At 40.1% G+C, this 15593-nt stretch overlaps 1 protein-coding gene across 1 annotated transcript; it reads left to right on the plus strand.

The window, feature by feature from the left end:
• Positions 1–204: 204 nt before the first annotated feature.
• On the plus strand, positions 205–11973 carry LOC119116452 (gamma-aminobutyric acid receptor subunit rho-1-like). Its single transcript, XM_037241818.1, has 10 exons — positions 205–314; positions 3350–3397; positions 3738–3844; positions 4818–4885; positions 4960–5183; positions 5606–5688; positions 5887–6027; positions 6447–6599; positions 8039–8235; positions 9666–11973. The coding sequence occupies exons 1-10, from the start codon at positions 205–207 to the stop codon at positions 9966–9968; spliced, it is 1434 nt and encodes a 477-aa protein (XP_037097713.1). The 3' UTR covers positions 9969–11973.
• Positions 11974–15593: the final 3620 nt, after the last annotated feature.

The raw sequence follows: 15593 nt of genomic DNA on the forward strand, positions 1-15593 counted from the left end.
CACCCGGGCCGTAGAATAAACCAGTTTGGCTTTGCTTTGCTTTTTTTGCTCCTTTTTTTTCCCTTCTCTCTTTCAACGTTGGAGCTCAGGCGCTGGCTGAGGGAATGCCTGAGGAAGTAGTTGGAGCCCAAGAGAGGAGCACGTTCTGACTGTCTGGAGAGAGAGAGAAAGAGAGAGAGGTCCGTTCTCCGGGGAATGTGAGCCATGCGGGTGGATACTGTGCTTGTGTTCTTCATCTTCGCCTGCCTGGCAGGCGCTGCCGGAAAGATGGCTCAGTCTCGGGGTCACAAGCTGGAGACCTTTACACAAAGCAGGTACAAACGTGGGAATGCAAAAAAGCGTGCGCGCGTGTCGCTTCATACTGCGTGTGTTTGAAAAGGAGTTCATCAGGTTAGATTGACAGGATGTGGGCCGGCGTTTCCTGAGTCACCTGTGTGCTACCTCGCCCCTCCCGTTTGTTTTTTTTTTTTCTTCATACAGCAGATTGGAGCGCAAGGGAAACCTAAATCCCTACTTCTATTTATGAACCACTGACGAGTTGTTTTGCCCCACAACCGCCGCAGGCAAGCGAATCATTTTGTCACCTGGGGCTGACCAGATATACGACAATTTAAACTTCTCGTTATAACCCAATGGTTAAAAGTCTTTAGCAAGCGTTTAGACTTTAAATGCTGAGGGGGGGGGGGGGGGGGGAAATAGTCACAAATGTGATCTATATTTACCCCAGAGTGACTTCAAAATCAATAAATCAATCCATCCTCTCATCCGTCCATTTTCTTTACTGCGTGTCCTAATTAAGGTTGCCGGGTAGCTGGAGTTGATCCCAGCTGACTTTGGGTAAGAAGCAGGTTACATTCCAAACTGGTTGCCAGCCAATAGCGTGGCATACGCGGAAAATACTTCCTGATTAATTAATTAGAGTAGCTTTCAAAAGCAAAGCAGGGGTGGCAAAACTGAAACCATGCTCACTCAGTCCATCATACAATAATTCAAAACAAAACAGAACAAAAAATAAAACATCAGAGGAATTGTAATTTAAATATAAATACAAATGGGCTACTTTAGAATGCCCCCCCCCCTCCAAAAAAAAGAAAAAGGCTCCCCACATCCGAACACGTTAATTGAATTGTTGCAACTTTAATTATACATTCGAGACATTTGTTTTTAGCAGAGGCACTGCTGAAGGATTCTGTTTCATCATTAATTTATGACTTCATTAAAAAAATAAAAGGTAGTCTATTCATGGATTAAAAGAGTTGCTATAACTGTAGCATTGGGCTGTTTTTGACGGTTAAAACGAAAAAACCAATTTGCAGACACAAGCAGTCACCTTGTCTCTTTTGCGATCAGTCTCTTCTTAAATACATTCTTGGCTGACTGGTGGTCGCAATGAACTTGTGATTGCTTTCTGTTGAGGATAATAAGACCATTGCAAAAGTCACAAGTCTATTGACAGCAAAGCCAGTCGCTCTGTATCATATAATCCTGCCGCCTTTAGATTCTCTATCATTTGTCCAGATGTTGAGAGCTCAGTTGGAGACATTAAACAGCTAAGCATCATCAGCCAGAACGAACACGCCTCAGGTCATTTGGGCTTCGAGTGTGCACCATTTTGTCGCTAATCATCTCACGGCTGATTGGTGGTTGTCAACTAGAACGGGGAGAACAGTCATGGACGCCAACGTGATTGAAAGCAGTAATCCCTGCAAGCGTCCTTGTCGTTTTCTTCTCAAATCCGGAGTCTTACTTTTGTCTTTCGGGCAGCTATTTTGCGTTGGGTTTTTTTTTTTGTTTAAAATGTATTGTTGCTTTAACCATGAAACTGGTCAAAGCAAATTTTAATGAGAGATGGCTTGATGTGTCTCGAGACATATTTTTACGCTTACCGTAATTTTCGGACTATAAGTCGCACCGGAGTATAAGTCGCACCAGCCATAAAATGCCCAAAAAAGTGAAAAAAACCATATATATGTATATAAGTCGCTCCTGAGTATAAGTCGCCCCCCCACCCAAACTATGAAAAAAAACCGCGACTTATAGTCCGAAAATTACGGTAATTAAAAAATGTCTTAACTCTTTTTCTAGCATGTCAGGTTTTTGACATATTTAAGTTAGATCTGCAAATGCTTGCAGAAAATAATTCCACTTGTTGCTGAACCTATCTTTTAATTAATAAGTATGACTAAATATATTTCCATATTAAAGATCATTAGTTAACAATCAGCAGTAGAATATGCATAGTTTCACAAAAACATTGGTTTCTGACCCAAAAAAACCAAAACCTTTCCAAAACACAAATATAAAAATATGAAAAAAATGCTAAACACTAATCGGTTGGTGCCAAAGCGGAATTAAGTTTCTCCTTCAGATGCCGCATGTTCTGAAGTTGCGCACGTTTTTCGACTTAGGTCCACAATCCTCCTCATAGTGGTAATCATCTCTTATTTCTGGTCGTCTCCCAGAAGTGTGAAATCACACAAACACGCTGCTGCTGTATTGTGGGTGTGTTTCCTGTTAGATTCCTCGTGGAGAAATCATCCCTGACGTTCACTTGTGCGATTCAAATTGAAAACACGGGGGCTCTTGGAGATTGATTAAGTAGGCCTACAACTGGGTGCGCTGCGAGGTAAAGCGGAGTGCAGACAGGCGGTCGGCTGTGCTCTGATGACAGTCCGAGAGGGGATTGGAGCGTCATTTCTGCCAAGAGGATTAGGAACCAGCTGCTGGATGCAAGCAGACGAGTAGCACCCATCGGCCATGTGTGAAGCCAGCACCCATGATTTGCCCTTATTTCCTTTCCCTCCTCCCTCCCTCCCATCTCGTTTTCTTTCTTTGCATCTGCTTCTGTGCCGTCGTCTTTATGTTCGTCTGTGCTTGTCAGAGGGATTTGTCTCTGTCTGTCTGTCACAACATGCTCTACTCCATTAATCCATTTTGGAGGGGTTTGGAAACTCATCTTTTTCTCCCTCGCCCTCGTGCCGCATGTGGTCTGACGAAAGCCGGTTAAGCCATGAACGTATTGAAGGCACGCCTCTGGAAGAGTGACATCAGAGAAGACATGACTTCACTCAACTTGGAGGCAATGATGAGATGATGCCCTCTTGGCCCATGTGTGACTGCTGCCGGGATGGAAGCCTATGTGATGTAATCGAGAGCTGCTTAAAGAAATGTGTGCTCTTGTAAGCCTGTTTGAGTACATATAGTGGATAGAAAAAGTTGACACACCCTGTTCAGGTTTTTGTAAAATAAAACAAAAAAATGATGACATTGGTCAAATTCACCAAAATCAAACTACAGTCCAGTCTACTTTCTGTCATTCTAATATTTCTTATTTTATGTCAATGATCAGGTCCCGAAGGGAAACAAGAATGGATGATTCAGGTCACAAAACCGGAAGGTGAGGAAATCTATTTATTTTGGTATTGCAAAGAGGCATTTTATTTATCTTCAGTTTTTGTGAAATGTAAACACTAGAAATGCATTTCATTACACAGCAAGAGGAATCATTATTCGCTCAATTGACTGTTAATGGAGCTGCCATATCCATGCAGCCATCCACTATGGCATAACATTATTCTGCTCATTACACTGGAATGAAAACAGTAGTTCAGAGCATTTAGAGATGATCCCATCCCATCCAAAGTAATAGCAAACCCATTAATTGATTTCCTTCACAATAAATCCAAGCAATGTAGCCAAATGGCCCACGTCTACTTCAAATATGTTTCTTTCCGCAGCCCAATCTACAAAAGAAGCCCTGACTTGACAAAATCTCTGATGACTAAATCGGAGCAGCTTCTCAGGATAGACGACCACGATTTCACCATGAGGCCGGCGTTTGGAGGTCAGCCAAGAGATGTGTTTAATGACTTTTAGCTTTGAGTAGTGCAAATAAAAAATATATATTTATGGCTTGCTTGAAGCCATAAGTGCTGTGCTGTCACTTACACTGGCCAATTCTTTTTATAAGCTGAGCTCGAGTAGTTTATCAAAGCAGGTAGTGCTATAGCAGCCATAGCTGAGCGCTTTGTACTATCTCGTCTCTCCTAGTGCTGAGTAGAAAGGGGATTTCAAGAGTTGTTGACTAAAATGTATTTGTGGGATAAACATTCACAAGCTTATGCGAATGCACACTCAGTAGTCACCTCAATAATGAGCTCTCACGGAGGAAAATTATTCCTTTACAAAGAAAATAATGTTTAGTTTAGATTGACACTGGAATATATACACAAATCTTTTTTTGTACTAAATTCCTCCGGAGTAAGTCTCAACAGTCCAAAAAAATGCGTCATGAATTAGAAAAAAGTAACATAGTAAGTAAAAGTCACAATTTATTTATTTATTTAAATATTTATGTAAATATTTATTTATTTATTTATTTATTTATTTGTTTACTTATTCAATTGTTTTTCTATTGTTTATACATTTTGTGGATTCTAGCATTTCAACTTTCAAAGAAAAACTACTCTCAGTATGCAGTAGTAGTATTCATGTTATTCAAATATAAATATCATAATACAAATATTTTCCCCTGCTTCACACTTCAACTGCACATCCTCTAAAAATGCAAGCACAAGCTGGATTTCATCCTGCCGCTGCATCAACTTTGATCCATTATTGCGACCTAATTGTGTTCGCGCACTTATCGGAGGATGTTGCTGTGGAGTCTCAAAGCGGAAATAGGTCACATGGATTCTCGAATCCCACAGCCAGACTGATTTGCGTTGACACTAAATATGTTTTGATAAGTGACTATGAAAGTAAAAGCCATCTGTGTAAACTTAGCATCACTGTGTCACTATCATTTTTTATTTTAGGTCCTCCCATTCCAGTCGGAGTAGATGTTCAAGTCGAAAGTTTGGACACCATCTCTGAAGTGGATATGGTGAGCAAAAAAAAACTACTGCTTAAGTCACAGGGGCAGCACTTTGCTATGCAGGAGTACATTTTTCTTTCCAGGACTTCACCATGACACTTTATCTTCGTCACTACTGGAAGGACGAGAGACTGTCATTTCCAAGCACCAACAACCAGAGCATGACTTTTGACAGTCGCCTGGTGAAGAAAATTTGGGTCCCGGATATGTTCTTTGTGCATTCAAAGCGCTCTTTCATCCATGACACCACCACCGACAATGTCATGCTGAGGGTTTATCCTGATGGCAACGTGCTGTACAGTCTCAGGTAAACACAGCGGACGGTAAACAATTTCCTTTCCTGAAATTTTACATTTAAAAGGAAAAATATCCATCTCTGTCATGTTTGCAACTTCCTACACACAAAAATGTTTTATTATTCATGAATTTTTTTGTGTGAAAAGATGGTCAACTACATAAAAACTATTCCCCCGAATCACAGCGGGGATGAAACTGAATTGCAAATGGAAACTGCAGCATACGAATAAATAAAAGTTGAAGGTTGCTACTGCAAGGGAAGGGCACCTTGAATCTGTCGTTATGTAATAATCACAATACGAGACAAATATGATATTGTTCATTTCGTCACAATGTGGAGTGATATATAATACATTCTGTGAATGAATCATTGAAGGCTCATCATTTTAAAAAAAGATGTTGCTCAGTATATGAAATATATTTTTCTTTTAGGGTCACAGTTACCGCCATGTGCAATATGGACCTCAGCCGCTTCCCTCTGGATACCCAGACGTGCTCTCTGGAGATCGAAAGCTGTGAGCGGATTCATCATTGCATCTTTCACATCTTGACAACAGACTCCCAAAAGCTATGCCCAGATGAAAACGAAAAAACAAACTCCTTTTCATCTTGTGTTCTGCAGCATCTGATGCCGCTAGATAAAGTGCACAAAAGAAATATTGACCTAAATGATCGCAGGGTTGATGTTTTTAATTGCCTGCCCCTTTCCACAGATGCGTACACGGACGATGACCTGATGCTTTACTGGAAGAAAGGCAACGAATCCCTCAACACGGATGACAGAATATCCCTTTCCCAGTTCCTCATCCAGAAATTTCACACCACCACCAAACTGGCTTTCTACAGCAGCACAGGTTACCTAATCTCCTTCCTGTGTGTTCAAGCTTCCACATGAGAATTCCAGTTCACCTCGTTTAGCTTTCAAAGTCTCTCCCACACTGATCCCCAAGTGTGGGAGAATATCGGAAAACAAATTCCAGCTGGATGAAAACAGTGCAAGCAACAACTATTTAAATTTCACAGTGGCATTGAATGAATCAAATGACTTCGAACAACTTGTGCGGCGCTTTGAAGGCCCTGCGGCATTTTTTTTCCGGGCGCTCATCACTTGCCTGCTCACAAGAGCCTCTGAAGTGTTAAAAGGATTTTACGCGCTATCTTCCCTTGCCAGAAATAGCATGAACCTTTCCTTTGGGAGGTTTCATGTCCTATCAACTGCTTGTACACACCATTTTATATGTGAAAATGTGTGTGTTTGGTTTGTCCTTCACAGGCTGGTACAACCGCTTGTACATCCACTTCACCCTGCGTCGCCACATTTTCTTCTTCTTGCTGCAGACCTACTTCCCTGCGACGCTCATGGTCATGTTATCCTGGGTGTCATTCTGGATCGACCGCAGGGCAGTACCTGCTAGAGTACCCCTAGGTAAGCCCCGCCCCCTTTGAGTCTCATCATTTTCTACCCATTATACAGCAATAATGTTCACATGGGAAGACTTTGAAAGAAAAGTGTGACTATGGCGCTCCTTAGCAGCCTTGAGCCGCACAAAAGACTTTTTTCCTGCTCATTTAGATTTAATTAACACGTTAACGGCGTAATAGAAACTGTAATGACAATTAGAGATTGCAATTCCCTTACAAATTGGCACGAGATGCTCTTTCTGACTAAGGGAGAAATGAAAAGAAGAAAGCAATGCACGACTTGCACAGTGGAGTACATCAAATTGTATCATAGCAATCAGTAGATACCAAATCAAATATGCTCCTGTAATCTGATCATCTAGGTTCTATTAGAGTCCTCCAAAATTGCAATGCTATCGCTTATCGTACTCTCAGTTCCTGAAAGGTAGCACATTGTAGACCTAACAAAAAAGCTAATTCTGCTATATTTGTTCAGGTTTTAAATCGATGTTCTCTCAAGGACGCTGGCTGTCAAATCTCCACAGAAAAGCTCCCACTATAAAACACTCTTAGCTTTCCAATTACCACCATAATGAGCGACATTAAAAAGCAGTAGCATAATAGACCCAAAAGCAAGGTAGAGCTAATATTCCAAAAGTTGTTTTTTTTGTGACCCACTGCAGCATTATGCAAATTTTGAGCACTGCGCTGACAAATAGGAAAACAAAAAATGCCCCAAAACATTCATTCACAGGTGTCTAGTCTTTAAAAAATGTCTGCATTTTTTTTAATTAAAGCCAGACATATAACTGGAGTTACATAGGTTATTTGACATTAGACTACACACTATTATTTTTAATGAGGTAATACAATTTGTATCATCTGGACTCCTGTCTCCATGGTACCGTTTTATTAATCAGAATAACGCTACCCAGAGGAGTAGTGGAGGAAGCTCCCATTGCTCCCGACATGTCGTTTTTCTTTAGACAGCAAACGAGTTGCGACTCAATCAACAGGATCGTTGCCAAGTCACGTCGTCCAAGTTGTCTACTCTCAATTGCTTTAAGACACAATTAGCCAAACAATCGAATAACTATCAGGCCTATTTGTAATACAAACAGGTACATTTATCAAGTTGAGAAAGAAGATAACACTTAGTATTCATGTGCGTAGTGAATAAAAAACACTTTTTTTTTTGAATGCATGTTTTTTTCTCCTTCAGCGTCACACATAAAAACCTGTTTATTTCTAAATGTGACAATCTCAAGCCAGAGGCCCACCACGGCGGACAGCTGCAGGCAATCTGTGTCCTACAATGTTTACTTCTTGTCTGACCTTGCTTTTGGAGCACAATCGTGCAAATAATTTCACGCCGTTCTGTACCGTTTTCTATTTTTGGGTTTGATTTAACATGGTCTTGTAATGAAACAGGGATTTTTTTTGTGTGTGTGTTTCTCATGGTAGGCATCACCACTGTGCTCACCATGTCCACCATCATCACCGGGGTCAACGCCTCGATGCCGAGAGTGTCCTACATTAAGGCGGTGGACATTTACTTATGGGTCAGCTTTGTCTTTGTCTTCCTGTCGGTGATCGAGTACGCCGCCGTCAATTACCTCTCCACAGTTCAGGAGAGGAAAGAGAGGAAGCTAAGGGAGAGAGTAAGTAATACTCTTTTCACCGTTTGAATTTTTAATGGCGCTTTTAACCTGCATGATGTTGAAAAATGCACTTCCGCATCGTCTGCTTCAACGATTGTCGGCTGCATTGCATTTGAGAAAACAAATTATCCAAGGAAGATTAAAATACTTATACCGTCATCGCGTTTAAAGGCCTCATCTAACAAAGGTGGTGCCGAGGGGTGATTTATTTAAGCCAACAACGATGAAATTGTTTCACTTTTAAATCAATGTGCTTTTATTTGCGAAACACATGAATAAATGCTCCTGCTGCCAGGAGGAAGTTTTGCTATTCCACTGGGTGCAAAAGACCGAGACCAAGAAGAGAATATATAAATATGAAACAGATATTTGGATGAAGCAAATCCCAAGTCATATTTTCCATCTTAAATAGCCTCTGTGACTGGTGAAAATACAAACTAAACCCCACATTACATTTCAAATAGTTCTAAATTGGAACAGGAAAGAAAGATTAATATAATGTGTGCATTTTCCCAGTGGGAAATAATTGAAGCCTTTATTAGCTGTGCTGGTAGTTTTAAAAGTAATTGTTGACTGTTATAAAAGTGTATGAGGATGAGCCAAGGGATATCATTAAATTAAAGTAAACTAGAATAAAACTGTTTGATGATGTGGTGGAGGTGGAGTAAGAATTTCTCCGGCTGACTCAATACATTGTGCTAATTCGTGGTAAAGTCACATGTGACCTTGATGAAGAAGGCCACCATAAAAAAAAAGGACAGGATGGATATGCCATATTAAAAGACAGCTCTAAAATTAGTACGGGCAAATCTAGTGTGGACGTTCATTTGAAAGACATATTTTTAAAATTGCATCAGTTTAAGCTTCCCTCAGACCTATCAATCAATTATACACGCAAATGAACTATAGACGAGCATATTGTTGCATATTGGTTAAAAACTAGCTGAAGCCTGCCTAGCTTGTTCCTTTTTTTTTTATCTATGTACTGAAATCATGAAATTCTCTTAAGGGAGTGAGTAGTTTGAGTCTGCCCTACAAAATAATCCACTTTACATTATTTACTACAGTTTGAAAACTAATTAAAGCCAAGAGTACCAATTCAACAAATCGGCCGCTAAGCATCGTGAAGGGAATTGTAAGGCGTCACACGCCAGACTGAATAATATATGATCTTAATTTGCACTGACTATTTTCTACATTGCATCAGTGTAAGCCTCTCTCGGGGCCATGGCCAATCAATGCAGGCCTGGAGCTCAACCATTCTATAATATTTCATCTGGCAAATGCGAGGGCATATGGAGCCAAAATCACCCACGTTACCACCGGGAAAGATTTACAGCACAAACAGGATTTCTTAAATATCAGAGGTTATTTATAGCTTTTAGGAGATCAACAAACTAATAAACCTTTTTTTCAAAAACATTTCCTAGCTGCCCTGCACTTGCGGTATCGGGAACCCGGACGACATGATGATCGACCCCCAGATCACCGGATACGGCTCCATGGACATCAACACCACGGGGAACTACGGCATGCCGGAGAACGGCGGGCGCCAAGATCGAATTCTGGCTCAGGTGGCCCTGAACGATCCACAGCTCACAGGCCAGGTCAAGGCCTCCAGGGGCTACGTGAACATATGGATCGACACACACGCCATAGACAAATACTCCCGGGTGGTCTTTCCCGGAGCTTACATCCTCTTTAACATCATCTACTGGTCCATCTACTCGTAAGGTGTACGCACGGGGAGTAATGTGCGCTAAGCTGAGAAGAACTGATACGTAAGGACTTAGTGGAAACGCTACCGGGAACGAGGACCGTCGCCTTCTCAACAGAAGCCTCTTAAGACTGGTGACTTGCACTGGTACCGCTCCAAATGTGTGTGTGCGCGCGTATGTGTATCTGTGTGTGTCATGCAGTGACTTTCGTGGCGTGCATAGAAAGACGTTTGCTGTCGCTTAATGTACCGCCTGCTATGAGAGGCGAAAGCAGCACTTTTTCACTCCTTGAAGGATGAAACCACCGCACAAATATGTTTCTTATTATAGATGATAAGTATTAACTGTTTGGGAGCTTTTTATTTTCATCATAGTCGCTCGGAGGTGTTTTTAGGACGTGAAGGGCCTCTTGCTTATTCGCCTTTTTGGGGGGCCTCAACATGTCACAAATGTGTGTATGCTGGTGAAAATTGATGTCTTTTAGGGATTCTCAGCATGACAGCTTGCCACAAGAATGAAATAATAGAAAAGAGTGTTACTGTCTCCAATGCTAAATTACTGTAGCAACAGAGCTAACCCAAATCCCCACATAAAAAAAAAAAAAAAAGAAGCTATCTTCTGCTGAATTCCATCCATTTTCTATAGTGCATGAATACATTAGGGTGAGCTGAAGTCTATCCCAGCTGACTTTGGACCTCTGGATTGGTTGTCAGTCAATTGGGTGGCACGTATATGGATAATCCACTATTCACATTCCCACCTATGGACAATAGCGTCTGCCTGCATGTTTCTGGAAGAAGCATGGGAACGACACACAGGAATTCCTGAGCTGAAACTCAAACACAACTGTGAGGCTGATGTGCTAGCCATCAAACTCTATTGATCATTTTGTGGATTCACAATGAAAAATCGATGTGAGGCCCTGTTTATCAATGCTTGTTGCTTCATTTTCTCTTTAGAATTGCATGGCGGGTCCAATCAACTGGACGTATTTTGGTCCACGCGCCGTAGGTTGCCCATCCCTGAGGAGACCATTGAAAGACACTGCATCAACTCTATTTTCACATTTGCCAATTAGTCACACAACTCTAAACCTCCTCAAGACAATCAGCACGTGAAATATGACTCGATGTACGTTTCCTTGTGTGACTTTCGTATCAGTGCTGTGAAGCTACCGCATTACATCTTTGTGATTGGACAATGGTTTGTTATAAATTTTAAAAAAAAGACAAAAGAAAAAAAAAAAAAGCACTGGCTGATGTACCTTATCATTAAAATGACTATTTCTTCTTTATTGATACCAGCACAGCTAGAAATACGCCACCACGGTGACATTACCAAGAACTGGACATGATCCCTCTGAAATTGATAAAAAGATGAGAATAAAACTGGTCAGGGATGCTGCCAGGAGACTAAAAGCAATTCAATTTGCTGCAGTTATTTCTACCCAATAGTGGCTGTTGGATTCGGTTGACAACGTTATCGTCATAGTAGGTCTGGCATGCTTAACGATAAATTGCAATACTTGCTTTATAGGCGATGACCTTCGAGTTTGAATTCATAAGTGAAAAGCATACTCGAGTGACTCGGCCACTGAATAATCATCAATGTCATTGCCTTCAAGTACAAAAGTGTGGGATGAGAGGCACCGTTCCTGAATAAAAAAAAACATTAAATAAAGAAGCTTGCTCAACATTTTATAAAGTTTTATGAAAGAAAGGAATCCAACATGCTTTTGAATATGTTCTTGATAAGCAGAGAACAAACATGAAAGCAGAAAAAATAACAAGAAGCAAGCGAATATGCTGCAGTCAATATGAAGCTCCAGATTTCTTCTCTGAAAATAAACGGTTTCACTTCGAACTGTTAAACGGCCGCTTCGAGTTCTCTTGATAAAATAGCTTTTATATCTGAACAGTAAATGCCATGTTTTTGTGAAACCTTTTAAATTAAGCAAAAAGCTCCTTTTGCTTCATTTGGATTCCATTGCAGTGGTGAATAAAAGCAAAATTGTAGAACCTCTGCAACTGGCTTGATTTTTTTCTTCCTTTGCATAAAACTGCTTCAAATATTTTGTAGTGAGCTGTTATGTTTCGAGGTCTCGCCAGTTTTTTTTGCAAAGTCCTCGCTCACTTGGGCTCAGCAGATGTGGGCTGCACATCTACAGCTGTCATGGCCAGAGCCTTGGCCACCTTCAGGGTGTACATCTGGCTTGGCAAAGACACAGCTGACGTGGAGGAAGGGATGGCATCAAATGGACATGAAGTAAACAGGCAAACAACATGGCTAAAGCAAGAATTATTATACCACCTGCTGCTCTGGCGTACCCCTTGGTGTGATTAAACGTATCTGTGCCAATGTAGAAGAAGGGACGGATTGCATGGTACCTCGAACGTTGCCAAAGTCTGAGGTAGGACAAATGTGTGCATTCACTCATGTCTGTCCACAGTGTGAAAGTGGATTAATCGTGTCTTGAAGCAGTTGAGGCAAAGTGGAGTGCACTACATGGCTCCAAGCAGCTGAGGCCATGTTGTTTCAGCTCCACTACTTGGATACGAAGCAGTCATTCTTTAAAGTGTGGTATGCTTACAATATGCAGGCTCCCTCTAGAGGTGCACAAAAGTATTGCTGAATGAAATGTTCCAACTGTGCGTAATGTACCTTAAATTCTTATTTTAATTCAATAAGGCACATTTTAGTTGTACTCAACTTTCAAACATTTAGATTTTTGCTGAACTTTCATGTGCAATTTATGTAATAAATTGACTGTTTCTACATTAAAAATAATAAATATTAAAAAATATATATTGAAAAAAATTACACTATATTTTAGAAAAGTGTTGTTGAAAGTAAATAATGTTAGAGTGGCTTACAATATTAAAGGTAGATAAGAACCACTGGCCTAAAAAAAATCTAATATGACATCAGAGTAACATTGAAAAATTATTTTTACATTATTCTTGAAAGTAAAATACTTCCCATGGTACTATCTGCTATTATATATGTATAGGCAAAAGCAAATATTTTATATATTGATCCACACTAAATACAGGTGTGTATATTTAAATATATTATTTACAATTGTAATATTTTGATCATTTAAACAATATTTTTTTTCACCTGAAATAATTCATAATAATTGATCCGTTAAAGGCGAATTCTTCATGATATCACAATGACAAACTTATCGTTCAAGAAGGGACTACAGGAGCAAAAAAATGAAACCACTGCATTAGTACAGCACACGAATGCGTAACCCTAACATTAGAGTCTGTTTATTTTCGGTGTACCCTGAGGGATTTACTACAGCTGCATGCGGTCTCTTCCCTCAAATATTTCTGTTTGAATTGTACGTGTGGAGAATGTGAAACACAGCAGGAGTGTGGAAGAATTGGCTCTGTTGGGAGGTTAGCTTCTTCTTTAGTCAATCATGAGATGACAGCCGAGGTCTCCATGGCAACAATTGAGGAACATTCTTGGACGGTGATGGAAGGACTTCTCTGTGAACATATTAATATAGTGAATGCAGACCACTCTAGTCGACTCTTTTGTGTTTTATTTTTCTGGACTTGTGAAAGTAGTTGAATGTCACAGCCAGACAAATAAAAATGTTCAAGAAGCGCAGGAACTGATCCAGAGCATATTTTCAGGATGAGCCCAAATGTCCTAACTCAAAGCCGCAGATCGTTCTTGTGACCTTCTATGGATGTCTGCATGTTGTCTGAATATGTATGCCGTGTGAAACACGTGCCTCGCATCTTCAAAAACACTGCCTTAGTGGGCTAAGGATTCTGGACAAGTGGTGAAACGAGAAAAGTCCTTGAAATTGAGAAGAAGAAACTCCCACTACAACATTTGGGAAAGTGCCAATGGTTTTGTTCAGCTTTCTCAAACAACTTGGCCTCGGGGAATGATTGTATTCTTCCCTTGACAGACTCATTTATTAAGTATTGTGGAAATTGGTGGCTCCTTCCAAAAGCACAAAAGCAGAAAATAAGCAGAGGCAGACCTTGTTTTGTTTAACACGTTTGAAGAAATGAAAGCTACGAATGCTAAAATGGAAAAACTGTCATATATGGCTACAGTTGAACATTGTAATGGATTAAATCAATTTACATGATTTCCTGCAGGGGTAAAAAATGATACAAGCAAAGAATCCAAATGTATTCTTGGACGAAAAAATATTCCCACTTTGATTTTTGGTAACGATAGAAAGCATTGAGAAATGGTGGCCCTATAACACACTACCTTTGGAAGTTCTAGTATAAAATGTCATTAACATTTTAATTGGTTTATAATAATTTTGAAAATCATGATTATCATCCACCTATTTATTTATATTTATTTATATTTATTATATTTATTTATATTTATGTATTTATTTGTTTATTTATTCACATGGTAAGGTTAAGGAGAATCTGAAAATTGCTACAGTGATGTACATGTGATGATGTGCATGGGTTCAATAAAAACAGATGTGTAAGTATTTGGTTCTTTTTAAAACGGCATTTTTGTCATGGATCTGACTACAAAGTGTTTTGTCCTTTGCAGGCCCCCAGTAGAAGTGTAGAAAAATAGTGCAGTGCTTCATCATTTAAGTTGCCCATCCCTCAGTAAATAAAACGTTGTCTGGTTCTCTGAAGCGTATGGCCCCATCTGCTGGTGTACTGCGTAAGCTTTCTCATTATAAGCACTGTACCTATGAAATATTCAACAATTTATCTCCCAATTTCATCCTTAATGAAACATAATTTGGAAACAATCCAAAAACCAAATTCACCATGATAGTTATTAATGACTAAAGTCCACCTAACAGGACAACTGCTATTGTTTCCATGCTGATGTAGGAAGCGATGTGCCGCCATTGTTTTAAAAAGGTCAGAGGGAGGTCGCACACGTGATTGAACATGATGAGAATGCATGACATGCAAGCCAGGATCGATCCGACCCACTGGCCGTCACTCTGGAAGCACGCTAGAGGGACCCAGACCTCCTCTGTGAAATGGCAGTGAACGTGGATCTGTATGCATACAAATATACATCGTGCTGCAAATGGAACATGCAAATGAGTTGCTGATCTGGAACGAGGTCAATGGAATTAATAAAGACACAACCCGGTGCGTGGGAGTGAGCAAGTGCACTGCGTGTTTGTGTGTGTGCAGGGGGTTAATTGGGAGCGGCTGTCATTCACAAGGCGGGGGACATGTTGAACAGCACTCAGTGAGTCGGCCGCTTGACGTGACCTGTCCGTCAGCGAGGTTTTACGCACCACTGACTATGTCCGTCACTCTCTATTGTGCATTAATTAAATGACATGGAAAGGGAATGGGAGTGAGGGGACGGGGTGAGGTGGGGTGGGGGGAAACCATGAGTCACCCCATTGTTTTAGAGGAAGGTTTGCCCAGTGGGAAAATGAGCTTGATTACAGATGAATCATTTGTCAAGGAATGACAAAGATACTCATATATACACACATATACATATACATATATAATATAACATAATATAATATAGTATAATATAATATATAATAGATATAATATAATATAATATAATTTATTTATATATTGTATTTATATTTTTTTATTTTACATATATATATATACTATATTATTTTATTTTTTCAAGAAACAGTTACCC

This window comes from Syngnathus acus, chromosome 22 (assembly GCF_901709675.1).
Source record: "Syngnathus acus chromosome 22, fSynAcu1.2, whole genome shotgun sequence".
Lineage (NCBI taxonomy): Eukaryota > Metazoa > Chordata > Actinopteri > Syngnathiformes > Syngnathidae > Syngnathus > Syngnathus acus.

Bases quoted from the DNA above. Each gene is read 5' to 3' on its own strand.
- LOC119116452 (XM_037241818.1), top strand. From the start codon at position 205: ATGCGGGTGGATACTGTGCTTGTGTTCTTCATCTTCGCCTGCCTGGCA. The intron at 5,184-5,605 runs GTAAACACAGCG...TTTTTCTTTTAG, and splicing joins AACGTGCTGTACAGTCTCAG to GGTCACAGTTACCGCCATGT. The intron at 5,689-5,886 runs GTGAGCGGATTC...CCCTTTCCACAG, and splicing joins CTCTCTGGAGATCGAAAGCT to ATGCGTACACGGACGATGAC.